This window comes from Cottoperca gobio, chromosome 6, assembly GCF_900634415.1.
Source record: "Cottoperca gobio chromosome 6, fCotGob3.1, whole genome shotgun sequence".
In the NCBI taxonomy this organism is placed as follows: Eukaryota; Metazoa; Chordata; class Actinopteri; order Perciformes; family Bovichtidae; genus Cottoperca; species Cottoperca gobio.
Genome location: NC_041360.1, coordinates 15904422 through 15931469, shown reverse-complemented (window position 1 = coordinate 15931469; position 27048 = coordinate 15904422). Strand labels below are relative to the sequence as shown.

Sequence of the window (27048 nt, the reverse complement as noted above, 5' to 3'; positions counted from 1 at the left end):
CTGTCGAGTTGTAACTTTCCATTCTCCAATTATGGATTTTTCCTTTCAAACACGTTCTCTCTATTACACTTTTTCTTTTGTCAGCGTACTCTACTACCACCTAAACATGCGGACACTCGTCCTTGTGAATTTCTGATTACATATTTGTAAAGAGGGAGCACAATAGCAGGAGGAATCTGTGTTTGTTTTGAATATTAAAAATGATATCAGAATTGCCAGATTGAAAACAATGGCACAGAAATCTAAGTGAAAATTGGATTTTTAATAAATTCCCCCAACAAACACTTTGCTTTGACAGTTTGATGTTTTTCTAAACTACATTGCTGAAAAAACGGATCATTTGTGTTTTCTTTACATTTCTATCTTCATTTCCTAAGCAAGTGTCTTGAGACGGGAAACAAAATAAAAATAATAAGAAAAAACTTGTTTGGTGAAAATAAGTCAAATCCAAACACAATCAGCTTTATTTATCTTTATGAATACACCCTAATTGTTCAAGTATGTTGTATGCTGTAAAGAAAATGTCAACCATTTTAATGAAATTCTTTTCTAATACAGACTGATTGTTTCAACTACATCAAGATTTTACTACAAATGAACAGCACTCATCTGTACGTGTGTGGAACATACGCCTTCAGCCCCACCTGTGCTTACATAGTAAGTGTTTGTATGAACCAGTCACATCTGTTGCAGTGACGTACTGTGTGCACCCTGTGCATGTGTTGAGGATCTAAAGAGTTTTTTGAAAAGTTGATTACCCCGGTGCCTCTGTGGTTTTTATTTATTAGATTCTAGAGGAAGAGCATCTCAAATCTGATGCATGCAGCTTCCTGCCTCTCAGCTCACTTAGCAGTCTGGCTGAGGCCCATGCCCAGCTAGACACAATATACTGTATGTACATTATTTTATTATCTCCTGTGTCAAAGGGAAATGGATCAAAAATATTTAATGCATGTAATCAGATTACATAAAAATCGACCCAGTTTGCAATCCTTTTCTACAAATAGTAAAGCCTTTTAGAACAAATATACAGGGATGACTTGTGTTTCAACTTTACCTGAAGACTGACAGACCACCTTCTCCCTGTGGGACGGACTACTCTTCAACTAAGTGTGTCATGTGATGTGTGTGCCTGTGTGCTCTCCAGAACTCTGAAGACTTCTCCCTTGTCAAGAGTGACACCGGTGAGATTGTTACAGAAGATGGAAGAAGCCGCTGTCCATTTAACCCTGACTACAAGTCCACTGCCATCATGGCTGGTAGGTCCCAGAATAGCTGTCGATAAACTCGAGCTTCATTTAAATGTGTTAGATTTCTAGAAGCCACTGTGAGAATCAGTAAATTAACTAAATACAGATGGTTGATATGGAGACAAATTGGGGAATAACCTCTGGATTTCATTACTGTGTATGTACGCAGAAGCTCATTTCCTCGTTGTAAACACTGTGATTATTCTGGTCTTCTTCACTGCGTTGCAGATGGAGAGCTGTATGCCGGTACAGTCAGTAATTTCCAAGGAAATGAACCCGATCATTTACAAGAGTCTAAGCCAAGGAACTGCTCTAAAAACAGAAAACTCACTCAACTGGCTTCAAGGTACGGCTGGAATAAAAATTACATTATTTGATATCATATCTTGTATAAGATAAATGACATTCTATAACTCTTCGTGCCAGATATGCTGCATGACAATAGAGTTTGACACCATTAGAGATTATATAGATAAAGTGTCCTTGTCTCAATTGAATTTCCCATTTAATGTGTTGATGTCAGAGCGAACGGGGACGTCTGCCCCTGAATGGTGGAATTTTATATACTATAGGTTGACTGGTGTCGTTTTTCTTTCAGACCCGGCCTTTGTTGGCTCTGCTTACATACAGGAGAGCCTGCCCAAGGGCAACCTCGTGGGCGATGACGATAAGATTTACTTCTTCTTCAGTGAAGCAGGAAAGGAGTTTGATTTCTTTGACAACACCATTGTGTCACGCATTGCTCGCGTGTGTAAGGTGAGTGATGCTTGAAGGGAGATAGTCAATCGAAAGGGGCCTTTTTTCCACTTTAGCAATACATTCTCACGTCACTATAGGAATTCATCAGACCAGGGAGGGGGATTGTTTGTGTATTTCATGTGTGTTTGTACTCAGAATATGCTTCTGCACAGACGCATATATACAGCCTAAATATGACGAGTATAGCTCAGTCTTTCTCTGCAGTGGCGCAGGATCTCTTGTTACAGATAAACATTCTCTTGCATGTTTCCCTGTTTGATTCTTTTTCTCCAGATCCTCTCCTCCCTCAATTCTTATCATGTTTCAGCCAAATATTTGTGTTCAGACAGGACTCCAAGTAGCCAAGTCAAAAATGTCTTTTAGATTACTGTAGCACAAGATCCATTCGCAGAAATGAATTGCCACCTGCTGAAATACTTAAACTCTGGGCTTTAAAACTAAAATGCAGACCTCACACAGTTTTTGTTAACATATTTTAGTGTCTTCTCAGTTCTGTAAACATCATTAACTTTGCAAACCAGTTCTCCAGATCGGACTGCTGCTTGCCTCTGTGAAAATAATCATCTTTATCATAGGCCAATACTAAAAAATACTAGCAGAGGGTTTGACATTCAGAAAAAGTTTGAAGACATGTTTGGGGAAAATCTCTTTTATAATTGTTATTGTTTGTACTTTTTTCATTACTGTTTTTTGAATTGACATTTTTTATAGATAAGCCCAGCTGTGAATCACAGACCCTGCCCACAGGGTTATATATTTTTTCTTTTATTGCAATTATCCACTCAGTTTTTCCAAACATCCAATTAAAAAAAACACTTAACAGAGTTATATAAAGATTGACTCATGTATCATGTTATGTAATATGGTTAAAATGTGCTCAACATAAACTGGGAGGAAAGAGGAAATGAGTAATACTATGTTACTTTTGGGAAATGTGCTTCCCAAACCAATGTAGAACATAACACAGCTTTTAAATTAGGTTGATGCTCTGAAGATAGATGGTGTCAGATCCTGTAAATAATACCGAATAGTGATTCCTATTCAAATAAATTGTTGCTTTAAATCCTATCCCTATCTACTGTCCCTTGTTGGACATATTATGTCGACAGCAGTTCCTTTCTTTGTTGTTTATTCAGGTGTTTCGTACACACGTTCCACTTCATAGAGGCTAACTATGGAATGATAAACAATGTTTTGCTTGGAACGAACAAAACAAAACATTTTCTCATTTACTGGATTATACAGTTCCCAGAAAGAAGCCATTACTGCCTGCCATGTTCATGCTTTTCGAACGGCCTTTTGAACAAGGGATTACTAAATGGGATGCATTTACCTTAATTATTTAGAAGTCAGTTTAAGCACAGAGTGGCATTAAATTGTGAAACTGGGTTCAGCCAGGAAGACGAGAGAATATACTGTATGTTGCTCATTATCTGCCTGGGTAAGTGCAATAAGTAATTTGTTCAGAAGCTCAGTGTTGGTCATGTGTCATTTCCCCTCTCATCCGGAGCTGCCATTTCCTTTGATTAATGTAATACTAAAGTGGACTAAATTGAAGCTTCATGTTAAAGGGTTTTATGTAGTTTAGATCATTTAGTATTTCTCGTTAGACCTCTGCACTTTTTCAAAAAATCGTATTGTTACTGTAAATCTAAGCCTGTGAAAAAACTAGAATAGTTGTTACCAGACAGTATCGTGGATGCAGGATGTCATCCTCCTTTTTAAATGCCAGGTCTTTTTGCTAAACTAAAATAGGCTCTTGGTGTGTGTGTGGGTAAACCATCTGGAGCCACCTTCCTGAGGCCCTAAACTCTCTGTGGAATATAGTCTCTTTTACAGTAATACATCACATACTGTAATTCACTTTCACGTTGAGGGTTAAAGATGTAGTTGCTCTCCTCGTCTGTGTAGCCAAATTAGTCTTCATGTCAAGGAGGTCCTGTGCCACACATCACTTTGAAGGCTAGTGCCAAAGGCGCTACATCACAGAGGCAGTGTAAGTGAAGAAGGATTGACGGGGAGCAAAGCCTCTTTTTCTTTTTCATTTAAAAGCATTTGCCCTCCTCAAAGCCCCAAGTGTTTTGTTTTTTTTGTCGAAGCCAGTTGTTGTGATGTATATTGTTTTCATGACCTAGAATCCTGCTGCCCCAGGGTGTATATGTGTTCCAGGCACAATTGATTGAGCTCATTATGCTTTTACTATATGAGGTTAATGTTTTTCAATTACGTCAATTTTTTCACTTTTGGACACAGCGCTTTCTTTCTGTTTCTGTTTTTAGTTATGAAGAAGATAAATACAGATGACAGAATTATTTTCCAAATGTATTATAACACACAATGTGTACTGTTTGTTATGTATGTGAGAAATGCCCTTGGAGCATACCATATGGTGCGCATTTATATTTCATGCCTATTACAAGCCTGTCACATCCCATCAAATCACACTTGCGTTTCAAACTGAATTTCATAGCATTGTCAACTGCCTCAGACAGGTGTCAATCTTATATTCGTGCACCCTCTACTGGCCACATGTCAAACAGCTCCCAACCTACAATATTGGTGTTGCAGGGGGACATGGGAGGCGAGAGGGTTCTGCAGAAGAAATGGACGACCTTCCTGAAGGCTCAACTGTTATGCTCTCTGCCTGATGACGGCTTCCCCTTCAACATAATCCAAGACATGTTTGTGCTGACACCCAGCCCCGACGACTGGAAGAACACTGTGTTTTATGGAGTCTTCACGTCTCAGTGGTGAGCACCAACTTTAACTACTTGGATCAAAACATCCCCAAACTAATGTAGCGATACCTTCAGAGATGTTGTTCAAATCGGCACACGTAAAAATATCACTTTGTCTGAGACATGCTGTAAAGTGATAAGTGATCAATCAGTATTGTTGAGATTCTTGTTTTTGTCGTATAAGGTATAAAGGTGCTTCAGGAAGCTCTGCAGTGTGTTCTTTCACTATGGACCAAGTGGAAAAGGCGTTCAATGGGCGATACCGTGAGGTCAACCGAGAGACTCAACAGTGGTACACATACAATCATCCGGTGCCAGAGCCTCGTCCTGGAGTGGTGAGTAGCTACCTGCTGCCCTCTGCTGGAGAACCTGTAGACACATGCATGTCGGCACTCAGCAGCATGTCATGTCAGCTGCATGACGAGTTTCATACATTCCTGTCTGCTCACAAGTCACATCCTCAATTTTGACTGCTGATCAAGGCTCAAACAGATATCTGTCGAGCTGGCGTCACTCCCCACCTCTCGTCCTCAGCATGATTCTCATCAAATTACTGTTACTTTCATTTCCTGGCAGGCTTATCACAGTTGAATCGCTGAAAAATACAAGCAAATAAATTAAACCTTGAGGTGCTGCACAGCTGCAGTATGTGTCAGACATTATCCAATATGTGTGAAATGTTTGTAAAGGACTCGATATTTTGCCTCCACAGTGTATCACAAATGCTGCCAGGGAACAGGGCATCTCCTCCTCGCTGCACATGCCGGACAAGGTGCTGAATTTTGTCAAAGACCACTTCCTGATGGACAGCGTGATCCGCAGCCAGCCTCTCCTGCTAAAACGTAACGTTCGCTACACGCAGATCGCAGTCCATCGAGTCCAGGCGGCAAAAAAGGTGTATAATGTGCTCTTCATTGGCACAGGTAAAGGCCTCCTCGCCCACACTAACACACTCATGTACCTTTTTTTTGCATGCTGTGTTGATTACTAGCATTTCTCAATATTCACGAGGAGTTATTTCTAATTGTTACACTGTGTCTTCTAGATGATGGGAGACTTCACAAAGCCATTAATGTCAACAACAAGATGCACATCATCGAGGAGATGGTGCTCTTCCGTGATTCCCAACCAGTGCAGCACATTGAGCTGGACACTGAAAAGGTATAGTGGAGCGATGGAGAGGAAACAAGCCCAGTTTGTTTTACAGAGCTTTCTCACGGTGTGAACTAATAACAAGCTCTGTAAGTGCATTTATTGGCAGTTTAGAGATTTCATGAGCCATGAAGAGTCACAGCCTAAAGCAGACCTCATGTTCAACGAGCTAATTACATGCAAGTTTCTCTCAGGGGATCTGCAAACAGCTGGGGTTTAAACAGCTGGAATAGTGACACTTCTTGAATCCTGGCTTGTCTTTGATACTCTGCTTAGATATGTACTTTCGGGCAAGAAATTCCTATTAAGCTGATGTTAAGAAAAGCTAAACGTGCCGTACAGTATTTAGATCAAGTTCTCACGAGGAAGATTCTGGATGAAATTAGTAACCCAACGGTATTTGGTGCACTTCCTTCCCGTCCCCTGCTTTGTCATCTCTTTTCCACAGGGTCAGCTTTATGTTTCCTCTTTCTCTGAACTGGTGGAGGTCCCAGTTGCTAACTGCACTAATTATCAGAGTTGCGGGGAGTGCATCCTCTCCAGGGATCCTTACTGTGCCTGGAGCGGAAGGCAGTGTGTGGATGTCAGACAGACTCCACCAAGCAAGTATGCATCCCTCTGCACAATAATCTAACAAACAGTTTAACAGCTTTTAGACAAACATTTCTATAATAACTAAACTTAAGATGGTTTCTGATAGAAAAATATGTGTGTTTTAGCGCCTGGCAGCAGGATGTAGATGAAGCAGATACATCAGCTATTTGCAACAAGACAATGCCAAGCCCGCGGTTTGCTAAACCTCCACCTACACGTAAGTGCACTCCTCTTCTCTTTGTCATAGATTTACAAAGCAGCACACTGCACTGGATTGTTCAATGCTTTGCTTTTCAATTTAAGTATTAATTACAAGGTAGGCCATTACATCCAGCCATTATTATTCTGAATTCTGCACAAGATGAGGCGGTACAGCTTATTTCATGCCATATCTGCCGACATGTATGACTCTGCGTTGCCTTTCCACAGGAATGTCTTCATGCCAGGTGATCATTATCCCAGCCAACACGTTCAAAGTACTACCCTGCAAGCTGCGCTCCAATTTGGCTGAAAGGAAGTGGGAGTTCAGTGAGAGCACAGGTCACTTCCATTACCCCAGTCCAGAGGGGGGCTTGGTAGTGGTAGCTCAAGCTAACAGGCAGGAAGGTTACGAGTGCTGGTCAGTGGAGGAGGGCTTTAGACAGCTGCTGGCAAACTATTGTGTGAGAGGCGAGGCCAAGCACGAGAGCACCACCCTGACAGGCCGTTCACGTACGCCGCAGGTCTCCCAGGAGGAGTTTATCATCCTGCCAGGAGAGGCCCGCTCACCGCAGATCAACACTAAGACCTACTGGAACGAGCTGATAGTGGTGTGTGCCCTCCTGGCGTTCTCCCTGGTGGTATTCTCTCTATTTGTCGTCTACAGAAACCGCGACCACATGAAGTCCATGCTCAAGGAGGGAGAGTGCCCCAACATGCAGCAGAAGAAGCCCAGAATAGTGGGGAAACCGGCTGAGAACTTGCCGCTGAACGGCAACACAGTCCCAACGTCGGCGTCAGACCACAAGGGCTACCAGACCCTTAACGACAACTACATCTGCAGCACTCCACCGCACGAGTGCTCGTCGCCCGACAATAGCAAGAGCTTCTCCGAATCAGAGAAGAGGCCTCTGAACTTGAGAGAGAGCCACGTAGAGATTTCTCCCACATGCCCACGACCACGCGTCAGACTGGGCTCTGAGATTAAAGACTCTATAGTGTGAGGCCGGCTTCATGTTGTATGGAGTGACTCATTTTAAACTGAAAGAAAAAGAGTGCACTTTCTGAGAGACAAACCCTTATAAAGAGGGAACACAGAGGATCATCGGACTCTTCATGGAGAGATATTTCATCACACGGATTTTGCACTTTGTCTTTTTGTTTTTTTTTATGTCCCTATGGTCGATTTCATTTTATTTTCCTGTCACTCCCCCTTACTGAAGTGCATTTGAAGCACACTGAAGAAGTTCCAGTTTTGCCTTCAGACTTTTGACGCTTTCACGTATGGCTCACAGGAATGTAACAAGCGTAGAGGTGGCGTCACAACTATGATTCAGTGAATTTCATAGCATTGCTACTCAGTCCGTCCATATAATCTACTGGTAATGCTTTGAAAGGCAGAGTGATATTCAAACATGTTCCCACCAACGAACGGCTAACAGTGTTTGCTGCTTTATTTTCATTCTATCATCTGGTATGAGCCTACCTTTCGCTGAGGCTATGCACTGTGTACTGTACTGTAGCAAAGGTAAACACTCACACCAAAATATACACTAACAATCCAGTAGCAGGCGAGAAAAAAAAGAAAATTCCTATCATAGATTTTTTAGATAGCCAATGTGCATTCACAGAAATATACTCATTGTTTTTTAGGCTTGAATATAACACAGCAACACATAAATAATTTTAAAAAGAAGAGTTGTACTAAGAGACTGAAGAGGTTAATTTAAAAAATGGACCATTATTTATAAAGTGAAAGAAAACCGGGACACGGAATCACCTCAGTAGAAATGTTGTAGAAACTCTTACCACCTCAATCACTACACACCAAAAACATGAATATATTATAAAGTCATAAATAAAGACACATTATGCTTTTATTGTAAAGTATTGGTATTATCAGTGGATACAAATATTCCTCTGTGGAAGCCTGACTTTCAACAGGGTGTTCTTTCACCAAATGTGGAAAAGGGAAAAATCTCATTCCAGGTATTAAAATGCTGTTCTTCGTGAGATAGGCAGTCTATGCAAAGCAAACAATGTGAAGTGGGGTAAACACTAAGAAAACCTCACCTCGAGACTGAGTAAGCACAAATGTGCTGCCGCTATTAATTACTTTAGGATCAGCGGCACTGCAAACACACACCCACACACCTACACACACGCTCTCATTACACTAACTCTAAGTATGCAAGATATTTTAGCCATTTTGGTGTATTTTAGTGCAGAAGATAGGCCAAATGTTTCTTTTACAGAGAGACATTAATCATAGTCATTCTTTAATATTACAAATATCTATCACTATTCTCAAAGGGAAATAATAATACATATTTAAATACTACACTTATTCATAATCTGATTTAAATAACACACATCTGTATAGCCTCAACTTTGATATACATATTAATTGATGGGAGTTGTTGAAAGGAAGAAAATGCCTCCTGCTTGCTTAAATGATTTTAAAGGCAACCTTAAAAGCAACAATTTTCATTCTCATCCAGTAATAAACTTTAGAAATGTGCATTTTAATTATCTTGATTAGTCATTTCCCTATTCAGAAATGTGATCCACCAAATTCGTGAGTCAGATGTTGGAATAACTTGAAAGCATTTTTATACAATATTATTTAAGTCTTACTTGAGTGTGGCTCTAGTGTTGTAATACGGCCAGCAAAATAAAGATTTCACAAAAATGCAGGAAGGCATACTGCTTGACTCAGAATGCATAGGATTTGCACATGATGTTGAAAAGCCTTAGTATAATGCAGGTTATGGATTTGATAACAAATCTGAAACGGTTAATGCCTTCTGAAACAATAATCAAGAGATGTGCCTCTTGGAATAATAAACTAACCAGGTAGTAGTGCTGTGAATCAAATGCTACACTGTAGGTGTGACAGGACTGGCCATGCTCAGAAACAAGAGTGGAAACATCGAATAGATGTGATTTGATACTGTCAACGTTGTATAGTATGTGCTCATGTGGTGTTGTTTTTATTTCATTTTTTTGTCTCGGTGGCTTCAACCTTAGTCAGGGACTAAATTTCATTCTATAAACTGTAGCACATGAATAACCACTGGCTAATGTTAAAATACTGAATTATAGATAAGCATTAGTATTATTTTACATTTCTTGTAAATGGCACTGCAAATATGACTGTGGATTTCAAAGACTGGTTATAATCAATCATACCGTATGAAAGAGTCATGCTTCGACTGTTATTAACAACAAACAAATGGCAGCTTTTGATGAAATGGCTGTCATCAGAACAATATTCAATTGCAGAACAAATATAAAGTGGCTGTGATTTAGTAAAATATGTGCAGGTACTGAACATGCTTTTATTTGAATACAAGCCTAAACTAGTAATGCCACAGTGAAAGTATTGTTGTCTGCTCTCTCTTAATGAACCACTATAGTCTGGCCTTCTATTTGTGACAGTACAAGTTGCTCAGACTCTTATCAACATGTAAGTACAAATAGTTTTTATGTAAAATTGTTTTGTAAATTCAGCTGCCAATGTAAAAATATTGTGAATTGTATTTTTTTGTATCATACATCACTACTGTTTGTTTTTCTTTTTTGTATTGTATATAAAAAGCACTTTATTTTAATTTTTCAAATAAAGATCAAATGGATACTTTTTTATTTGAATGACTCATGGTTATATGAAGCAAATATATTTACTCATTATTTATGCGGATGAGTGGGTTACATTAATCTGCATAAATGGCCTATAATATTACTATTTTTTAAACTGATGTAATATATTGGGGTGGAGTCAGAAACAGTCAGCAAACCCAGGGGGAACAAAGAGGAGTGTCTCTGATAAAACTCTCAAACACCACACACCTTAAAGGTAAATAGAAGCATGCACTTGCGTATCTGTTGGGTTTCTATTGTTCTGCTGCTCCACTGCATATAGGGATTATATATAACTCCGTTTGAAGCCGAATAATTGTAAACACAGCTTGTTGCTACTGTAACTTGATAGAATCCAGGTAGGAAGTGGCACATTGGGACCATTTATTGGGATGATACCCGCCTACACTGCGTTCTGGACCAATGAAAGTGTGTGACCTTTCAAAAAGGCTTTTATTTTGTCTGGCACGCAGCTGAAGTGAGTTCGAGAGAGAAGAATCCAGGTTGATGTTTTAACTTTATTTGTGTTTTTATTCATTCAAATATGGACCGACCCAGCCTTCGGAGATTATTTTCTGCTTGTGACGTGAACAAGTCCGGTAAAATAGAGTATGAGGACTTCACCGTTGTCTGCCGGGAGCTCAACGTCTCCCAAACTGAGATCAAAACTTTGTTCGACAAGTTCGGCGCAGACGAGGACGGATACATCGACTACAGGATGTTTTCGTCCAGGTTTCAGGAGGTTTCAGAGACTCTGGATTTGGCGTCTTTTGGTGCTGGAGCGTCCCAAAACCAAAGCTGTTCGTGGGAAGAGTTTGTAGGCAGGATTGATGCGGAGTCTCACCTGTCTGAAAGGTAAACCCACATCCGGCTGATCGCTCTTGTGTGGTTTTAGGATGTAGCTAGCCAGCGGCTACTGCTGCTTAACATAAGTGTCAGTTCCTGCGCTGGGAACATGTTCGTTGTCAGTTTTCCTTTCTTCATTAACTAAAACTTGGTTTATTACATGCTTTTCAAGCACGATAGTCCTCATAAGCCTCAAGTTACAGAAAAGATACACATTGTATTAGACTGCATTAGTTTTGGCTATAGGCTACACGTCTTCATGTATATGTGTTTATGGTTGTACCTGTAGCTGGCAACTAAGTGGCATCTATGTTAATTGGGCATTTTATTTTGAAAGTTGTTACAAATGGTAAAGTTAATCACGTAATCATGTAACCACGTAAAGTTAAGTGGCCATGATAGAAGATTAAAAAAGATAGCTTTATAAACAGCTATTGACCATAAACGGTTAATATTTAGAAAATGAAATTAGTTTTCTTATATTTATTAATTCCATCTCCAGTTGTTTTGGCACATCTCAATACATATGAATGAGAGACTGCTTTTTAATATATTTTTGCTATTCTTCAGGTCATATACTACTATATACTAACAGTTATGTCTGTAAAATGATTTATGAAGTTTATGCACATCCACCTGTTGCTGAGCCAAATGGTGTGACGCTAATGATGATCATTTGTAGGATTTAAACACATATTATTTGTTTTATAAAATGTTGTTCCTGTCAAAATATAACATAAGATATATATTTTAATTCTACGTTTTGCTAAAGTATACCTAAGCATGCTGCTTCTAGGTTGTGTTGTGTATGTTTCGAACATACTGTGCCTAGAGATTGACAGGATGGTGTTGCATGTTGGTGAGATTTGTTACTACTTAACTATATTTTGGGTGGAGTACACTGAGAAAATGGCACTGGCCTGTTCATTGCTAACTATTTGTTCTCCTCCCACAGTCTCAGGGAGCAGCTGGCGGATCTTTACCAGGCCATTCATTCCTCTGCAAACACGACTCTTGCTGCAGCAGTATGAGGAAATCATCCACTCTCTGATCAATCAAAGCCTGGACAGCAGACTTGAGTGTGAACAGCTGGAGACCAGTATAAAGCGGTGAGGACAACTGTCAGCGTTTTGACAATGTGGGGTCAGTACAGTTCAGAACATCTGACCTGTGAAATACAAGGAAACAGAATGATTATGAAACATTTTTACACAGTAAGCCACATCACATAGATGGTAATGATAATGGACACTGATGGTCTTATGTGGCTATAATGTGTGTATGAGAATAATGTTAACATTTTAACTTGTTTGCTTTTAGTTTTGCCATATTCATGAAATCATAATCTTCCTCACTGTAGCCAGACTGCCTGGAGATTTGTTTTGACTACAGAGCTGCTGCCCTCTTGTGGCTGTAAACCAAGGAGGCAATAGGCATTAATTCCCCAGGCACTGTCTCCACTGCATCAACTGGAACTGCTTGATTTAAAGGACCAGTGTGTAGGATTAATGGGAATTTATTGGTTGAAATGGAATATAATATTCATAACTATGTTTTCATTTTCATTTCAAAGGAAAATGTGTTTTAAGATTTTTTTAAATCATTTATTTTAAAGTGACCCGTGACATAGTACCTTTTAATTGACTATATAATTTCACTCCTCCACATGAGAATAAATAAGCGTTTGTGTCTAAGCTGTTTTTGTTTAAGCCCTTTCTGTGGTTCAGTAACTATATGGCATGAGGAAGGTGACATTCCTTATTCAAGGAAGTAGGGAGACTTAAATGTGCTGCCCTGCCTGCTCTTTTAGTCCTTTTACAAACTGCATATAGCCATCTATTGTACCCATGTTTCCACTATGTTGAATTAAATACACCTTTTTCAAATCTTGACATTAAAATGATACCAAACTAAAAATAAATGATACATGTGGTCTTATTGAGATATCTCACTGACCACATTCAGCTCACCTGTGAAGGCTGTCCCTCCCCTGACTCTGGTTGGCTCATGTGTTGTCTGACGAGAGCAGCGCAGTCACATCTGCTGCACTTTTGAAGTCAACTCAGTCAGGTAGAATTGACAAATAGATTTGGGATTACTGTTGGGAAAATCTGCTTTGATTTAGCAGCGGTGAGGCTGCCAGCAGAAACTTGAACATACGTTTCTGTTCAAACAGAGCTGAGGAGATGAACAACAGTCAGCTGGCAGAACTGGAGGACGATATTCAGCAGCAGCTTGGTAGAACAGAGGAGAGGGTGAGAGACGAGGTAAGTGTGAGACCTGTAGGATTTATAGTGCAGGATTTCTCCTTTGTATTTACTTTAATGTTTGTAGAAAGTGACATGTATCAAACCAAATGAATTGGCTGTTGTAAAAGCAGCTGCATTTAATCTATAAACAGTGCGCCGGTCCTAGTGAGCTACCTGCATATTTGTGGTGCAACACACGGCAGCAGGTTACGTGTATCCTCACAAAGAGCCTCTGTAAGGCAGATGAAAGGTCCTCTTGAAGGCCTGAGCTGGTCTGCACCTCTTAACTACTTTGGTTTCGTGTTTGTAGGAGTGTAAGAAAATGGAACAAGTTATGGCGACCATGCAGAGGAAGCACAAGAACGAGGTCACAGACCTGCATGCAACTGTGGACAGACTGTTAAAGGTAGGTTTTAACACACAACTTAGATTTACTTTGTTCTTCCACAAGAACATAAGCAGATTGTATAAAAAACAAAAATGATGATTATGTTGTATCACATCATGAAAAAGAAAGAGGAAAGCCAGTGTACCTAGAAAAACAACTCAAAAGCTCTCTCAATTTCCCCTGCACCAGACAAACAGACTGGGAGTGCTTTCTAAATCTCTCAAATTGTTTAGGGGACCTTTCAAAGAGCACCTTTTTTAAAGACAGTCCAGCTAGTATGAGATACGGAGGCAGATTGAGGAATTAGGGATGCAGTTAGTGCAAGGACAAGCACAGAGGTTTGAGAAGACCCAGTCGGTATACAACTTGTGGGCTTACAATCCAGCTACATGCTATTTCTTGTCCTACCTAGTGATAAATATCACTTAGAGAAATCTTCTTTTTTATCTACATTTATTTTTTACAATTTTAGATAACTTGTTTGTGTGTCTGAGGTCTAATAATGTTGTTGGGAAAAATGGAACATCATTGTCTTGCATACTATTGCTGATAATGAAGACCAACATCAAGCAGGTTAAAGAAAGGCTTAGTAATCTTCTCTTTCTCAGTCGCATACAACTTGGAAATCCACAGTAATGGATTTTTTCTTATAAACATCTAAAGCTGTTGAACAAAAAGTTATTGTCTATTCTCAAGAGCCAAGAGGACTCAGAATTCAACCAATCGAAGGAGGCGGTGGTCACGCTGAACAGACAGATCAGTGATCTCTCACAGGTATGTCAAAGGGATTGTTTATGTCGTACAAGTCACATGTATGTTGTGTAGAATTGTTCCAGGTATTCATTAAGTGTCTGCACAGGAAAATGAGGAGCTGCGAGCCTCTCTGCTGCAAGCCCAGACGAACATCGCCATCCTGCACTCAGAGCTGGACAAGCTGAAGAACATGTACGCAGACCAGAAAGCTCAACATGAAAGGTGAGGCTGGGTGTATAAGCTCAACTCCAGCTCATGTCTGTTGACACAAAATGTGATCCAGCGTTCATTACAACATCCAGTACATGTGGCGTGTGTTTCTTTACAGAGAGACGGATGAATTGAAGAGGATGGTTATGGAATACCAATCGTATTCCAATCAGATTCAAATTCTCCAGTAAGTCCGTCTTTCTCTTTTAGTGTGGACATTTAGTGTGTCTTAATCAATAATGCTAAAATGTTGTAATTGAAGTATCACCTGTTTCCAAAAAGTTAGAATGAAAAGTTAATCATTACCATCCTTTGTCTTAAAGGTTTGGTTAACCAAAATAAAAAATCCTCAATCCCATTTATCTGTTTTGGGATATCTAGCCAGGCAAGATAGTTTTGATTTTAATTGCTCGGGTTTTGTAATTTTCATCTCTGCCCTAAACAGCTGCTATAAACAAAATACAAACATGTAATAAATGGCTTGCAACACACTATAATGTAGCTGTAAACAGAAATGTTTATTAATGTGTTTTTCAACAGCTGTAACTTGTGTGGGCACCCATATGTGCAGGCTTTGAGCTGTAATCATATAAAATAGGAGAAATTATCAACAAATAATGTGAATTAATTAGCACTTAAAATGCCCTTTATATCTTTGTACAAATACATTATAGTGTGTTACAAACCATTTATGTAGTGTAAATTATTGGACTTGTTAATACTGTTGTGGGCTCTTCCTGTTAAACCACGTACAAAGCACTCCTTGAATTGTCTTTACAACTTGTTTACCACACAGGAGGTGTAAGAAAGTAAATGATGGAACATGTATGTGTCTCTGTTTTTTATTTCCTTGAACACATCATTAGGGAAACGAACAAAAAGCTGTATGACAGCAACGATGGGCTGCGCTCTGCGTTGGCCAGCGAAGCGGTTGCCGCTAAAAGGAGGGTGAGTCCCATGTTTGCTGATGATGTACAGTATTTCCTCATACCCACTGGCTCTACGTCAGACAGAGGCTGACTCTAAATTGTTTTCACTAGTTCAAGTGTAAAAGTTTCCTCCCTGACATTCCTAATCCACTTAACAGCTGTCTCCTCAAAATGAAATCCCTGCCCGAAGGATGAAGCCCCTCCGACAGAGCACACTCAACCATGACAGGTATATAACGTTTTTTACACACCTCTGTGAATCTGCCGATTGATCTCTGGGAATTAAATTGTCACAGCTAAATCAAGCGTGTGTGTTGGTGCTTTGGTGCAGCTCGGAGCCGGATCCCAGCAAAACGACTTACTCTCATGTGTCCACCTGGGCTGATAAGTACCTGGACAGTGGAGTCTCACTGCCGATGGACACAGCCGAGACCTCGGAAGGCAGTGATTACGAAAGCGACGAGAGTAGGGGCTCGGTGGAAACTGTGCACCACAGTTACTCGTATGTCCCGTCTGATATGGAGGTCAGGTTCAAATAGTGGGTCAGGTAATGCCAATATGCTGTCGAGCTGTTACGACTTTAAATAAGTATTTACTTTGTTTGTTACAGATATCAGAATTGCAATCTGAAGCTGCAGTTTCGATGGCTCCAAGCAAGACGAGCTCTATTGCCTCATCCATACGAAGACGTTTGTCTGCATTTTCCACAAAGGTACAAACCTTTTCAACAAAAAGGAGTTACACCCTTAGAGAGCTGCTAGCATGACTGTAGACTCAGTCTTGTTAGGATGGCAAGGCTACATGTAACTGTCATTTAAATGACTACATTTCAATATGCATTTCAACAAAGTGTTAAATATGGCTATTGAGTTATAGAAAATATGAAAATGTTTTTCAATTAAATGTTTCATGATCTGCAGCTAACACAATTAATTAAATAAAACACTCAACTCAAGGTGTACTGCACCTTTTAATTTGTTCTGTTGTCATCATGTGAACTAAATATTGAGCTTCGGTCATGTGATAACAGGTGGTTGTATAATAACAAAGACCTGACAGATATGATCGACACTTGCGTGAAAAACAATAACATGGTCCTTTTTTGAACAGGCCAATTACTTCGGTCAAGAATAAACATTCACACTCAACTTAATATAATAGAATATATTATTAAACAGCCACAGGACCGAGGCCGATGGAATAATGATTACTGCTTTCGTTATTCATGAACACCATGAACTAAAATGTTTTCCCTCATAAAATTAGGTAAGCTTGTAATCTTTTTTTTGTTGCATTTCCAAAGCCTTTAGAAGCGGACATAGAAGAAACTGAGGAACCTGCTCCAATGTATCGTCTGGTTTTAGCCGGAGACGCAGGAGCTGGAAAGTCTAGCTTCCTGCTCAGGTTGACGCTCAACGAGTTCAGGGGAGACATTCAGACAACGCTGGGTAGGGTGCCACAGAAAACGCATTAAAGCTAACACTTGACACGTTGATTTCACATGTTTAAACCTGTTTTTTTGTTTGTGTTTCTCAGGAGTGGATTTCCAAATCAAGAGGATGCTTGTGGATGGAGAGAAGACGAGCCTGCAGATATGGGACACAGCCGGGCAGGAGAGGTATTGCGCTGACTCTCAGAATGTTTCTCAAGGAAGTAACAACTGGAAAAACCTGGTGTTATCAATTAAAACTGTCAACAACTCGTTGCTTTTAACAGTGAGTCAAGAATGGAAAATACACAAGACTAACAATAGCGCTTCTTTTGACTGTAGGTTTCGCAGTATTGCCAGGTCCTATTTCCGTAAAGCTCACGGAGTCCTGCTGCTCTACGATGTCACATCAGAAAGCAGCTTCCTTAACGTCAGGGCGTGGGTGGATCAGATTCAGGTAACTGTGGAAGGACTGAATGACAAAGGATGACCCCGCCTAAAAGCACAAATATATTTTACAAGGTCCTTTTTGTTTTTGTACAGGATTCAACGGACGAGAAAATCCCCATGTGTGTTATTGGAAACAAGGTGGACCTCCGAGAGCAGCGTCCAGAGGGGAGCTGTGTGAGCAGTTTGCACGGAGAGAAGTTGGCCAAGGTGTGTTAACTTTTCATTCCACCTGATGGTAACGTGTTTATACAGACGCCCGGGCCTCCCAGGTGTTTAAATAAACTGACTTCAGTCCGGTATGTCGGTGCTTTGCTCGCAGGCATACGGCGCCTTGTTCTGCGAAACGAGTGCCAAAGAGGGAACCAACGTCGTGGAGACTGTGCTTCATCTAGCGAGGTAGGAGGCCAGAGAGAATGAGTTTGAGGTTTTTTTTTCTTCACAAACCATGGCAACACTTAGACTTTGTTTTCAATTCCCACAGAGAAGTAAAGAAAAATGTCAAAGTGAGGCGGCAGTCAGATTCTCAGGTCAGACTGAGTCAATCCAACCCAAAGAAAACTCTCAACGCCTGCTGTGGACGGTAGATGGCTGATATCTGTAGATACATAGAGCATTGAAGGACACCAAGTGATTTCTATGTTGTTATGAAGAACAACATTTTTTAACCTTTTGAAATATTTAACTCTAACCTTGAATATAAATTCTCTGATCAAAACAAAGATTTCTACTGTTGAAAATTGCACATGTACAATATAAATGTAAGGTAATCATGCTTATATTTTTCTTATATTTATTTGGTAGTATTGTAAATTTTAATAAAGTTAATAAATGAGAAATATTGAAGCCTCAACTGAGATGCAAGGTAAAAATTATTAATGGTTTTGTCAGACAGGAAAAAATTGTCTTTTTAAAATGAATGCACTTTCTTTCCTAACGTGGTTCTTAAGAGAAAAAGACAAAGTACATATTTTTAAACATTTTTATTAAGCATCAGTGTTTCAATATTACAATTTTAACGCCTTAAATTATTGGAGTACTGATCAAATATTTCTCAGAAATGGGTTGATGACATTGTTATTTGTTTAATAAACAGTTTTTGCAGTTTGGTTACGGTCTTTACAAAAGATTACAAACAGAAATGTAATCCCTTTTCAAATAAAAGCAGACTGTAAAGATAACTGTTTATAGCTTGTGTCTCATCAATCATCAACTGGTATTCACTCGATGTTGTACTATCTTTATATATTTATTGTACACCCTTTTCTTTTCTTTTTTACTGAAACATTTTTCTACCTTAAACACAACTTCAGACTGTGGTGCTGCTGAGCTGCATTCCTTCTCATGTCTTCACAGTAGAAACACTTTTCAAATGAACTAAAGAGGACTGGAAACTACTCTCTGCACTTGATAATGATGAAGCAGAGGATTTCAGTTTCTTGCAGTCAGAATCACTGATGTCACCAAGCTGCCCAAGGCCACAACCAGAGCGCCGAGTATAAACTTCCAGGAAATTCCCTAAAACACAACAACAAGGTCAGTCAAAATCCAGTCCGTTCGTTATGAGAATAAACCCTATTGGAGATATTTCTGTTCTGACTCACAGTTGGTTTCTTCTTAGAAGGAATCAGGAAAGGTGTGATGTTCTCTCCGAGCATCTCCGCTGGTTTAGCTTTCCACTCCGGAGTATCTTGGCCTCCCGATTGCCTTTTGACAAGTTTAGATAACTCCACGTGGATAGCCTAAAGAAACAACAACATCTTAACGTGCTGTGAAAAAAAGCTGCTTGCTATAAATCTAATGTTGGAAAAGAGACATGAAAACCTTTTTTTAAGTTTAGAAAAATGTGAAGCTGCAGTTTTTGCAAATGTCCAGCAGGTGAGAGCAGAGGTCTGAAACACAAAGCCTTCCAAGGCAGACGAATCAAAATGATCCTAATTATTCATTTTGCTTTTAAATTGTACATAAAGCTTTGTCCCAGATGTCCATGCGAATGACTTAATGTCATATTTCGTATACTTCCATTAGAGGTTGTAATCTTTCATTCAAATAACAGAAAGTAATACTTACTACAATATGTGCTTCGTCTTTTTTTGCGATCTTCTAAAAGACTGCAGTACAATAACTTTCTCACAGAGCAGCTAAATCAGTTTTCTGCAAAGTATTTAATCCACCATTGAGACGAGGGTGTAATTACCAAAGCGGCAGATATTTTCGTTTTGTCTAGACAAGACCAGACATATTTGTGACGATGGCAGAGTGCCCTGTAGGTCAGGTCACTGTAACATTGGCAAACCGTGTGGTAAACAGCTGATGAAAATGCCCTCTCCTCACGCTTCATTAACCAAAACCAGGCGGCAGCAGTGAACTAAAATAATGTTCATAAACTGAGATTCTTTTTGGTGTGATTAACTGTCCACCAGAGTAGTTATCTTAGTCATAGTGTGGAGTCTATACTGTCGCTGCAAGCGTGACTGACTCTGGCACGTCCTTACCTTCACTTTACTACGTCTGGAGCACAGGGCTTCAGACTAAAACTTATTTAGCTCATGTACGTGTTATTTTTAAAATTTGCCCGACAACTCTGAGCAGTGTGGTCACATCTGTGAGCTGCCTCTGTGGAGGATTTGGCAGATGATTAGAAGAACTACTCAAACAGGACGGAACAGGCCTTCAACAGAAGTAGTTCACCGGGCTCCTCGGCATCTCCTCAGACTAATGTGGGAACAACTTTCTTTTTAATTTCTGTTTACATTTGTGAAATGAATGAGGTGGTAAATCATTTTCATTATATTCATGTCTGTCCTTTTGAGTTTTTTTGCAACAGATGTTTGAAAAGGTTCAAGTTCCAGATTCAAATGTGAAATTTGAGGAATTGTGGATGTTTTTTCTGATTATTATTTTTTTGTATTATTTGTTACTGTCACTGGATACGGTTACCAGGACTGCCCTTAACTTTGGTACAGACATTCATGTTCCCAAGAGGCTGAATCCTTCTGACTTCTGTGATCCTCTTGACTTTTCCTCTAGAGCAGGGGTGCCCAAAAGGTCGGGTGTAGTGCGGGTAGATCGCGCACCGTTTAAAAACAAATATATATATATATATACACATATATATATATATATTCCTCCAACGGAACCCCGTGCCCCCTGAAAGTTTTTTGTTTTTTTCTTGCGCGTTCACATTCCCTCCACTCGCTCCCACAAACACAAAAAAAGTGTGGGCACCCCTGCTCCAGAGTCACCATGAGGTTGAAAGTCTGGACAACTACTGGACAAATTGCCACGGTTCAGACATTCATGTAACCCTCAGGATGAGCTTTCAAATTTCATATGGCGCCATCAGATCCAAATTTTAATTTTGTCCCACTTTGATTTAGCAGGTATTTGATCATTAATCTACCACATTCCCGTCAGACCCAGCTGTGCTTTTGTGTTTTAGTACTAATAAGCAAATGTTAGCATGCTAACGTGCTAAAATGAGATGATGGACCTAGTAAACTACCTTCTAAAAATGTATCTTTCCATTGGGGATCAATAAAGTATTGTTTCTTCTTCTGCTTCACAAGTGTCAGCATCTGCATCATCAGCATGTTCATGTTGAAAGCAGGTTAACATGTTAACATGCTGACATTTACAGAACCGTTGTTTCTCACCTTGGTGGCCGGCTCCAGTTTCAAGGCCCTTTTTAGCACCTCCATCGCCTCTATGTATTCACCCGTGTCTGACAGGAGCTGAAAGACAACCAAAAAACGTGAAGTCTGAGCAATGCTGCCGGACACATTAATCTAACAGGCAGAGAATAGATGGCAATAATGTAGCATTTATTTCTTCCTCAGAATTAATTAAATCTCACATTAAACAATTCCTTCCAGGAACTCTCCCTGTAATAATAATTTATGGATCGATAAGGATCAAATGAGATGCAGAGATGTTGTCTCGCCACATGATGGGCCCTTACCTTTCCCGTCCTGAAAAGAGACTTGACGTTGTTTGGCTCCAGGGTCAGAACGTCCCGGCTGGTGTGCAGCGCCTCGTCGTACTGCTCCAGTTTGAGCTGAGCGGTGGCCAGGTTGTTCAAACACTTCACCCGGTAGTCCCACACCTCTTCCTCCTCCGTCTCCACGCCGCTGTTGCCACCATCTGTACAGAGACCGAGACACACAACCTCTCTGACATCTGCTCTGCTGGGGACATTTCATATGAGTCTCTTTTTATTGGTGACACAAAAACACCTTCACGGAGATTAGTTATCTAATCCTGGAGAAGACTTATTGTAAAAGTCTAAAGATAAAAAATATTTGGACTTCCAATAGAGAAAACTCCCAACGGGTGTCATTATAAGGATAGTTCATGTTCGGTTTCTTTATTCAGCTGGATATTGTATCACGGTCCCTGCTGTAACAACTGCATGGTTTCATCATTAGACCTAAACGTGTCCAGCTCAATACAAAAGTGACCCAAGTAATGAGCACTTGGCCCTGGACTATGATGGGTGGAAAATGTCAGCAGCTCTGGGACCACATGCAAGTCTTTTTTTAATAAACTTTATATCTCAGATTTACAGTGGAATTTAGTCTATTGTACTGAAGATGCGATTCCAGGTTGGATTCTTTAACTCCTGTGGGAAATATCGGACTATTGAGCAGCTAAATACTTCACTATGTTCACCAGATAGTCAGTAACAGTGTCTGTCTGCTGTTTGGTGCTGAGCAAGTAGCGTGAAGAGGCTTTGTTGTTGTTGTTGCTGAAAGCAGCTGTTGACGAGAATGGTAAGAGTGAACCAAAACAGTAAAGCTGCAGGCCAGAAAATCTGGAAGAAATATTCTTAAAAAGCTAAGTTGAGCTGAGGGGAGAATGCAGTGTTATGTGATGATTATCTGTGGGTACGTCACTAGGAGTGACGCATCGATCTCTCCATCCAAAACATGGATTAGTGAAGCTTTAAGATCCATGTCTATAACTCTCTTGTAGATCTGTTATCTTCCATTTTTGATTAGCTAAGAGCTATGTCCAAAACATTTAGTTAGCCATTTAGCACAATATCAAAGATGTGATCTAGCATTTATAACATTTCTTAGTGAAGAAGATTGTAAGTGGACATTGAGTTCAAATTTCTCTCTCTCTCCACTTTAGATTTAATAAACCAATTCAGATGTTATTAAAATGCTTTTAGACTTAATCCCTACTCACATTAATGTATTTACATCATTACTACATTAAGACAGTCACCTGTAAAAGTCTGCAGCACATTGAGTGTGATCATGTGTAATGTTTATGTGAGTGCATGTTCAGTTGATTACTGGTTCATCAATTAGAGTGATTTATAATCTCCAGGTGTCATGAATCATATTGGTAAATTATATATCTGCTGGGCCTAAAATTACCCAAAAACGAGTTTTTGCCTAAGATGTTGATGTCTCTGCTTCATTAGTATTATTATTTAATTTTTTCTGGTCATCTTCTCATCCACTAATTACATGAGCTCGATGCCCTCCTCTCTTCAGTGCCACAGTGAGTTCACTCACTGCTCCACCATCATTGATGCATTATGAAGCAGTCCAGGTCTTTCTCTTCATTGTTCAGTCACAGTTCCCTCTCGGGCCCACTCTGCCTCGTCAATGATTAGACCGATTAAGGAGGTGGAAATAATATGAAAGTTGATTAGCTTTGATTATGCAAAAACAATTAAGCAAAAACATTTATCGTGGCACTCGGCTCAGTTAGATGTGGCACTGCAAAGGGATAGTGTGATTAGTGTGATGGCAGACTGGAGGAGAGCACTAAACTGTTATGTAATTGGGAGCTGAGATCGATATGGAAATATTTGAGGTCTCTATCAAATGCTGTGTTTTATTCATTTCTGTCTGTTTTCTATTTCCATTTTCACCTTTTCTCCATGAAGATAATGCTCGCATCAACTACTGCAACACATTTCTGGTACAGACGACGGTATTGAAATGTTTTCTATGAATAAATTCAGGCTTTCATGCTGGGTTTACCTCTGCTGCGTGTGGTTAGCACATCCAGAGCCATACAATAGGCTACGGCAGCCATGCTGTATTCCTCCCTCTGGAAATGAAAGTTTCCTCGCTCTCGTTTCTGGTTGCCGATGCGGATGCGGTCTGCGATGGGCAGAGTTAACGGGTCCGGTTTCTCACTGACATCCAGCAGCTGGAGCTGGTACAGTAAAGGAGCCCATGCTGAAATATCAGGCTCCCTACACGTAAACAGAGACAAAAACAAACACATAATCAATAGCATCATAGGGCAAAGAGTTAAGGAGCCAAGATCCTTCAGAGAACACACTGATCTCTTAAAGACTTAAATCAATGAAGGAATCAATCTGTTTCTGAGTGATAATTACTAGCTTCAAGGGTTAGGGAAAACAAGCAGGTCAACATCCTGAACAACAAACTGAAAGCTTTGTATGCATGATATTTGATGGACATGTTCAAAGACAGTACCGTGTTTAACGGTGCCCATATAGATGCATATGCTTTTGGTTTTTATTAGACAATAAGAAAACCTTGAGGAGTCAAATTCCTTGAAGTGATGACTCAATTTAGCAGAATATTTTCCAATGGAATCGCAAGTTTAAACTCAGCACTGAATAATTGAGGTTCTGTGTCTTGGCCTTGCATGGAAGGCATTTTGTCAAACACTGCAAAGTGAAGATACATAGTTTTGATATGTTTGTGTTCTTTCAGCTGCTCTTTGTGTCAATTACATTTCACTGTATCCAACAGCTGACACATATTAAAATCACCTTTGAAAGACGTCTGAGTGACTCCGGCTCATTGAAAGCAGGCAAGGATTTGAAACTGGTACGAACCTGTGAGCCTCCTGCGGCTTCACCTTACTCAAGAGTCACTCAGAAGGAAAGTTAATTTGGTTTTCAATCATCCGGCTCCTGTGACCACATGGCATACAATGGTCCATTATCAGTTACTCTGTGGCGGCTCTGGTTCCAAAGGTGTGTGTGTGTGTGTGTGTGTGTGTCTGTGTGTGTGTGTGAGAGAGAGCGAGACGGAGAGGGAATGATTGCAATGACAGCTTGAGTACAATTTTGAAAGCTGATTTTGAAGTGGCCTACATTACCGATTATAACAAATACAACATCTTTTTTTCTTACAAAAATACTGCATGTTTCATGTTTAAACATACAAACTTGATTCGTTGTTTTTTTCACTATAATAAAACCTAACAGTCCTTCCGTCCAAAATCCCTCAACTTTAAAGTGGATCTTTGCTGCATTATTTGCTGCAAAGTGATAGTTGTGTTGTCAGGTTGTGAAATATTCAAACTGGTTGTGTCAATGAAACAATTTGAGTCTGTCTAACAGAATTAGTTGTATTCCCAGTTACTGGGAGGCTGTGTCAGCAGGTGGGATCAGATTACCCTTTCACCTCTCCTCCCTGGAGACCTCGTCCACTGTCACAGGAGTGTGAAACCAGCAGCTGAGCCGAGGCCTTAGAAACCTGAGCCGGATCCCAGCGCTCAGGACTGGAGGAAGTAGGGTTCAGAGACGTTATCGCTTAGGGTCGTGATGTCAATAAGTACATGCAGGTCTTTTAGAAGCCGGTCTGAACTATTTTTGACAGCAGCATTTAGTCCTGCCGACTTGTTTTGCATACCACCGCTTGTTTACTCAGGATCAGAGACGAAGGTGTTCAAGAGCAGCAGAGAAGAAGACAGTCGATTCATTTATGAAGAGCAAACTGCACAAGTCTTGGGTTGCTGCAGGTTATGTTAGTCTTTCTAAAACGGGCCTCGTACTGTATCCTCATACACCTTCCCTGCTAATGTCATGCGTTTTGCAGGCGTACTAAGAATGTGATACCATCACAAAATGATCCACTGCAGAGTGGAGTTCAGCACATGGACATACTGTGGCTATTTGTTGTGCTTGCATGCTTTTCCCTACTCTTATCTGATACTATTACACAATATTCTGAAGGCTGTGTACTATGTAACAGTGTGTGGCGTACAACAATAACAAACTAGTGTCTGGCAACAGATTGGACTTCTGTGAATTCACCTCTGAACCCACTTTTGTTTTTAAGTTACTGAATTACGCACATTTATGTCTGTGCGAGCTAAGTCTTACTTTGAAACAAGTTTATCCCGAGCTTGATTTCTTTATCAGAGCAGATGCAGTGGAATGAGAAACCTGCAGCTGAAGCTGTGTCTGAAATTGTGACAGTGCTTGGTTTGTAAATAGCTCAGCACCAAAAGCCCTTACTCATTCATCATTTTTCTCATACAGAGGAATCACACCCACTTTGCTGCTCATGACTCACACAGAGCAGGACACATTAGATGAGAAGTGATGAGTCATTCCTTATTAATCGATGCAGTCGCAGCTGCTTCAGTGCTAAATGTACAAAAATAAATGTGCTACATCAAAACGCTATGAATCCCAAATGATGTGTTATCCTACAAAGGAAACACAGGCCACACACACACGTACTGATCACTGCCTGACAAATAGCAATTCTTCACATGCAGGATTCAACAGGTGACCTTTGTAGCAGCTAATGAACAAGCAGTACGCAGAAAAACACTACAGGACACAGAGTAAGGATCTGTGTCCAACACACTGAGGAATAATGTGAATCTCTGAGAGTTGAGCGTCCATCACAAGCGTTTAACAAAATGGGCATGACTGGCGAGCTGTTGAGTGTAATCTGAGAAAGTAGTGCGCTGACAGATCTATAAGGTTTACGGTGTCATGTGGGTCACTGGTGATTAGCGCCACACCAGCGTGCTGCTGCACTGAGCTCAACCAATGAGCCCCCGGGGCCTTATTAGTGCAAACAGGAAGCAGAGGCTGGTCAGCGGTGTAAGATACCTCTGCAAGATAAAAGTGAAATCTGAAACTGCAGTTTTTACTCAGGTCCACGTCCTTACACTGAGCTGCAGAGCCGGCCTCCCTCCCTGCTGCTGTCAGCCTCTCTTTGCTGCTCTTAAGAAACTAATTTACTCATCAAACAAACATGAACATAAGGTTGGCATATTGAGATTTGTTTAAATATATTTTTTTGAGTTTTAATTATTGTTTTCAACTTCCTCTGTGAGCTTGAAGATACCAATCTACCAGACTTAGATTCCTGTTAAAGCTTCAGCACTGGCTAATGAGATAAGAGTCTACAGTCCTGCTAATGGGTCTGTGGCTTTGCTGAATTCATGCCACACTGGCAGAATATGACGGAAAGAAAAACATCCCCTTGAAGACATTTCTGCAGAAGACTTTTTTCACTTCTCATAGCAGGAAAAGCACCAATGAAACAAGTGTAAATCAAATCCAGTGAGGCAGCATGCACAATATAGACCGAATCACGTTGCGCTAACAACATCAATCACTTTTGGGTAGACAACTGGCCGTTGATTTGAATTGCAGAGATATGTAAAATTCAGCAAACTTGTTTATTTGTCGTAATTTTCAACTGTTACTATTAAAG

At 40.2% G+C, this 27048-nt stretch overlaps 3 protein-coding genes across 3 annotated transcripts in view; 2 read left to right on the top strand and 1 right to left on the bottom strand.

The window, feature by feature from the left end:
- sema4ba (sema domain, immunoglobulin domain (Ig), transmembrane domain (TM) and short cytoplasmic domain, (semaphorin) 4Ba) overlaps positions 1-10334 on the top strand; it is a 38608-nt gene extending 28274 nt beyond the window's left edge. Inside the window, 12 exon segments of the mRNA XM_029434626.1 lie at positions 559-657; positions 1148-1259; positions 1479-1531; positions 1533-1596; positions 1849-2006; positions 4578-4759; positions 4932-5082; positions 5460-5670; positions 5793-5908; positions 6348-6505; positions 6619-6710; positions 6923-10334. Of these exon segments, the coding sequence (XP_029290486.1) occupies positions 559-657; positions 1148-1259; positions 1479-1531; positions 1533-1596; positions 1849-2006; positions 4578-4759; positions 4932-5082; positions 5460-5670; positions 5793-5908; positions 6348-6505; positions 6619-6710; positions 6923-7695 (2169 nt within the window). The 3' untranslated portion in view covers positions 7696-10334.
- Positions 10335-10877: 543 nt separating this feature from the next.
- rasef2 (RAS and EF-hand domain containing 2) lies at positions 10878-18760 on the top strand. Its single transcript, XM_029433141.1, is given in 18 exon segments — positions 10878-11188; positions 12135-12192; positions 12194-12288; positions 13356-13446; positions 13739-13834; positions 14513-14590; positions 14676-14791; positions 14898-14966; positions 15646-15727; positions 15867-15937; positions 16040-16232; positions 16319-16420; positions 17012-17156; positions 17245-17326; positions 17480-17594; positions 17681-17794; positions 17907-17983; positions 18069-18760. Coding segments are annotated over 18 exon segments (1998 nt in total). The 3' UTR covers positions 18172-18760.
- The window catches only part of fkbp16 (FKBP prolyl isomerase 16), a 40576-nt gene continuing 32080 nt past the window's right edge, over positions 18553-27048 (bottom strand). The window contains exons 5-9 of the mRNA XM_029433145.1: positions 23587-23804; positions 21546-21727; positions 21241-21318; positions 19189-19326; positions 18553-19102 (exon numbers count right to left, since the gene is read on the bottom strand). Coding sequence (XP_029289005.1) covers positions 19016-19102; positions 19189-19326; positions 21241-21318; positions 21546-21727; positions 23587-23804 — 703 coding nt within the window. The 3' untranslated portion in view covers positions 18553-19015. The remainder of the gene's footprint in view (positions 19103-19188; positions 19327-21240; positions 21319-21545; positions 21728-23586; positions 23805-27048) is intronic.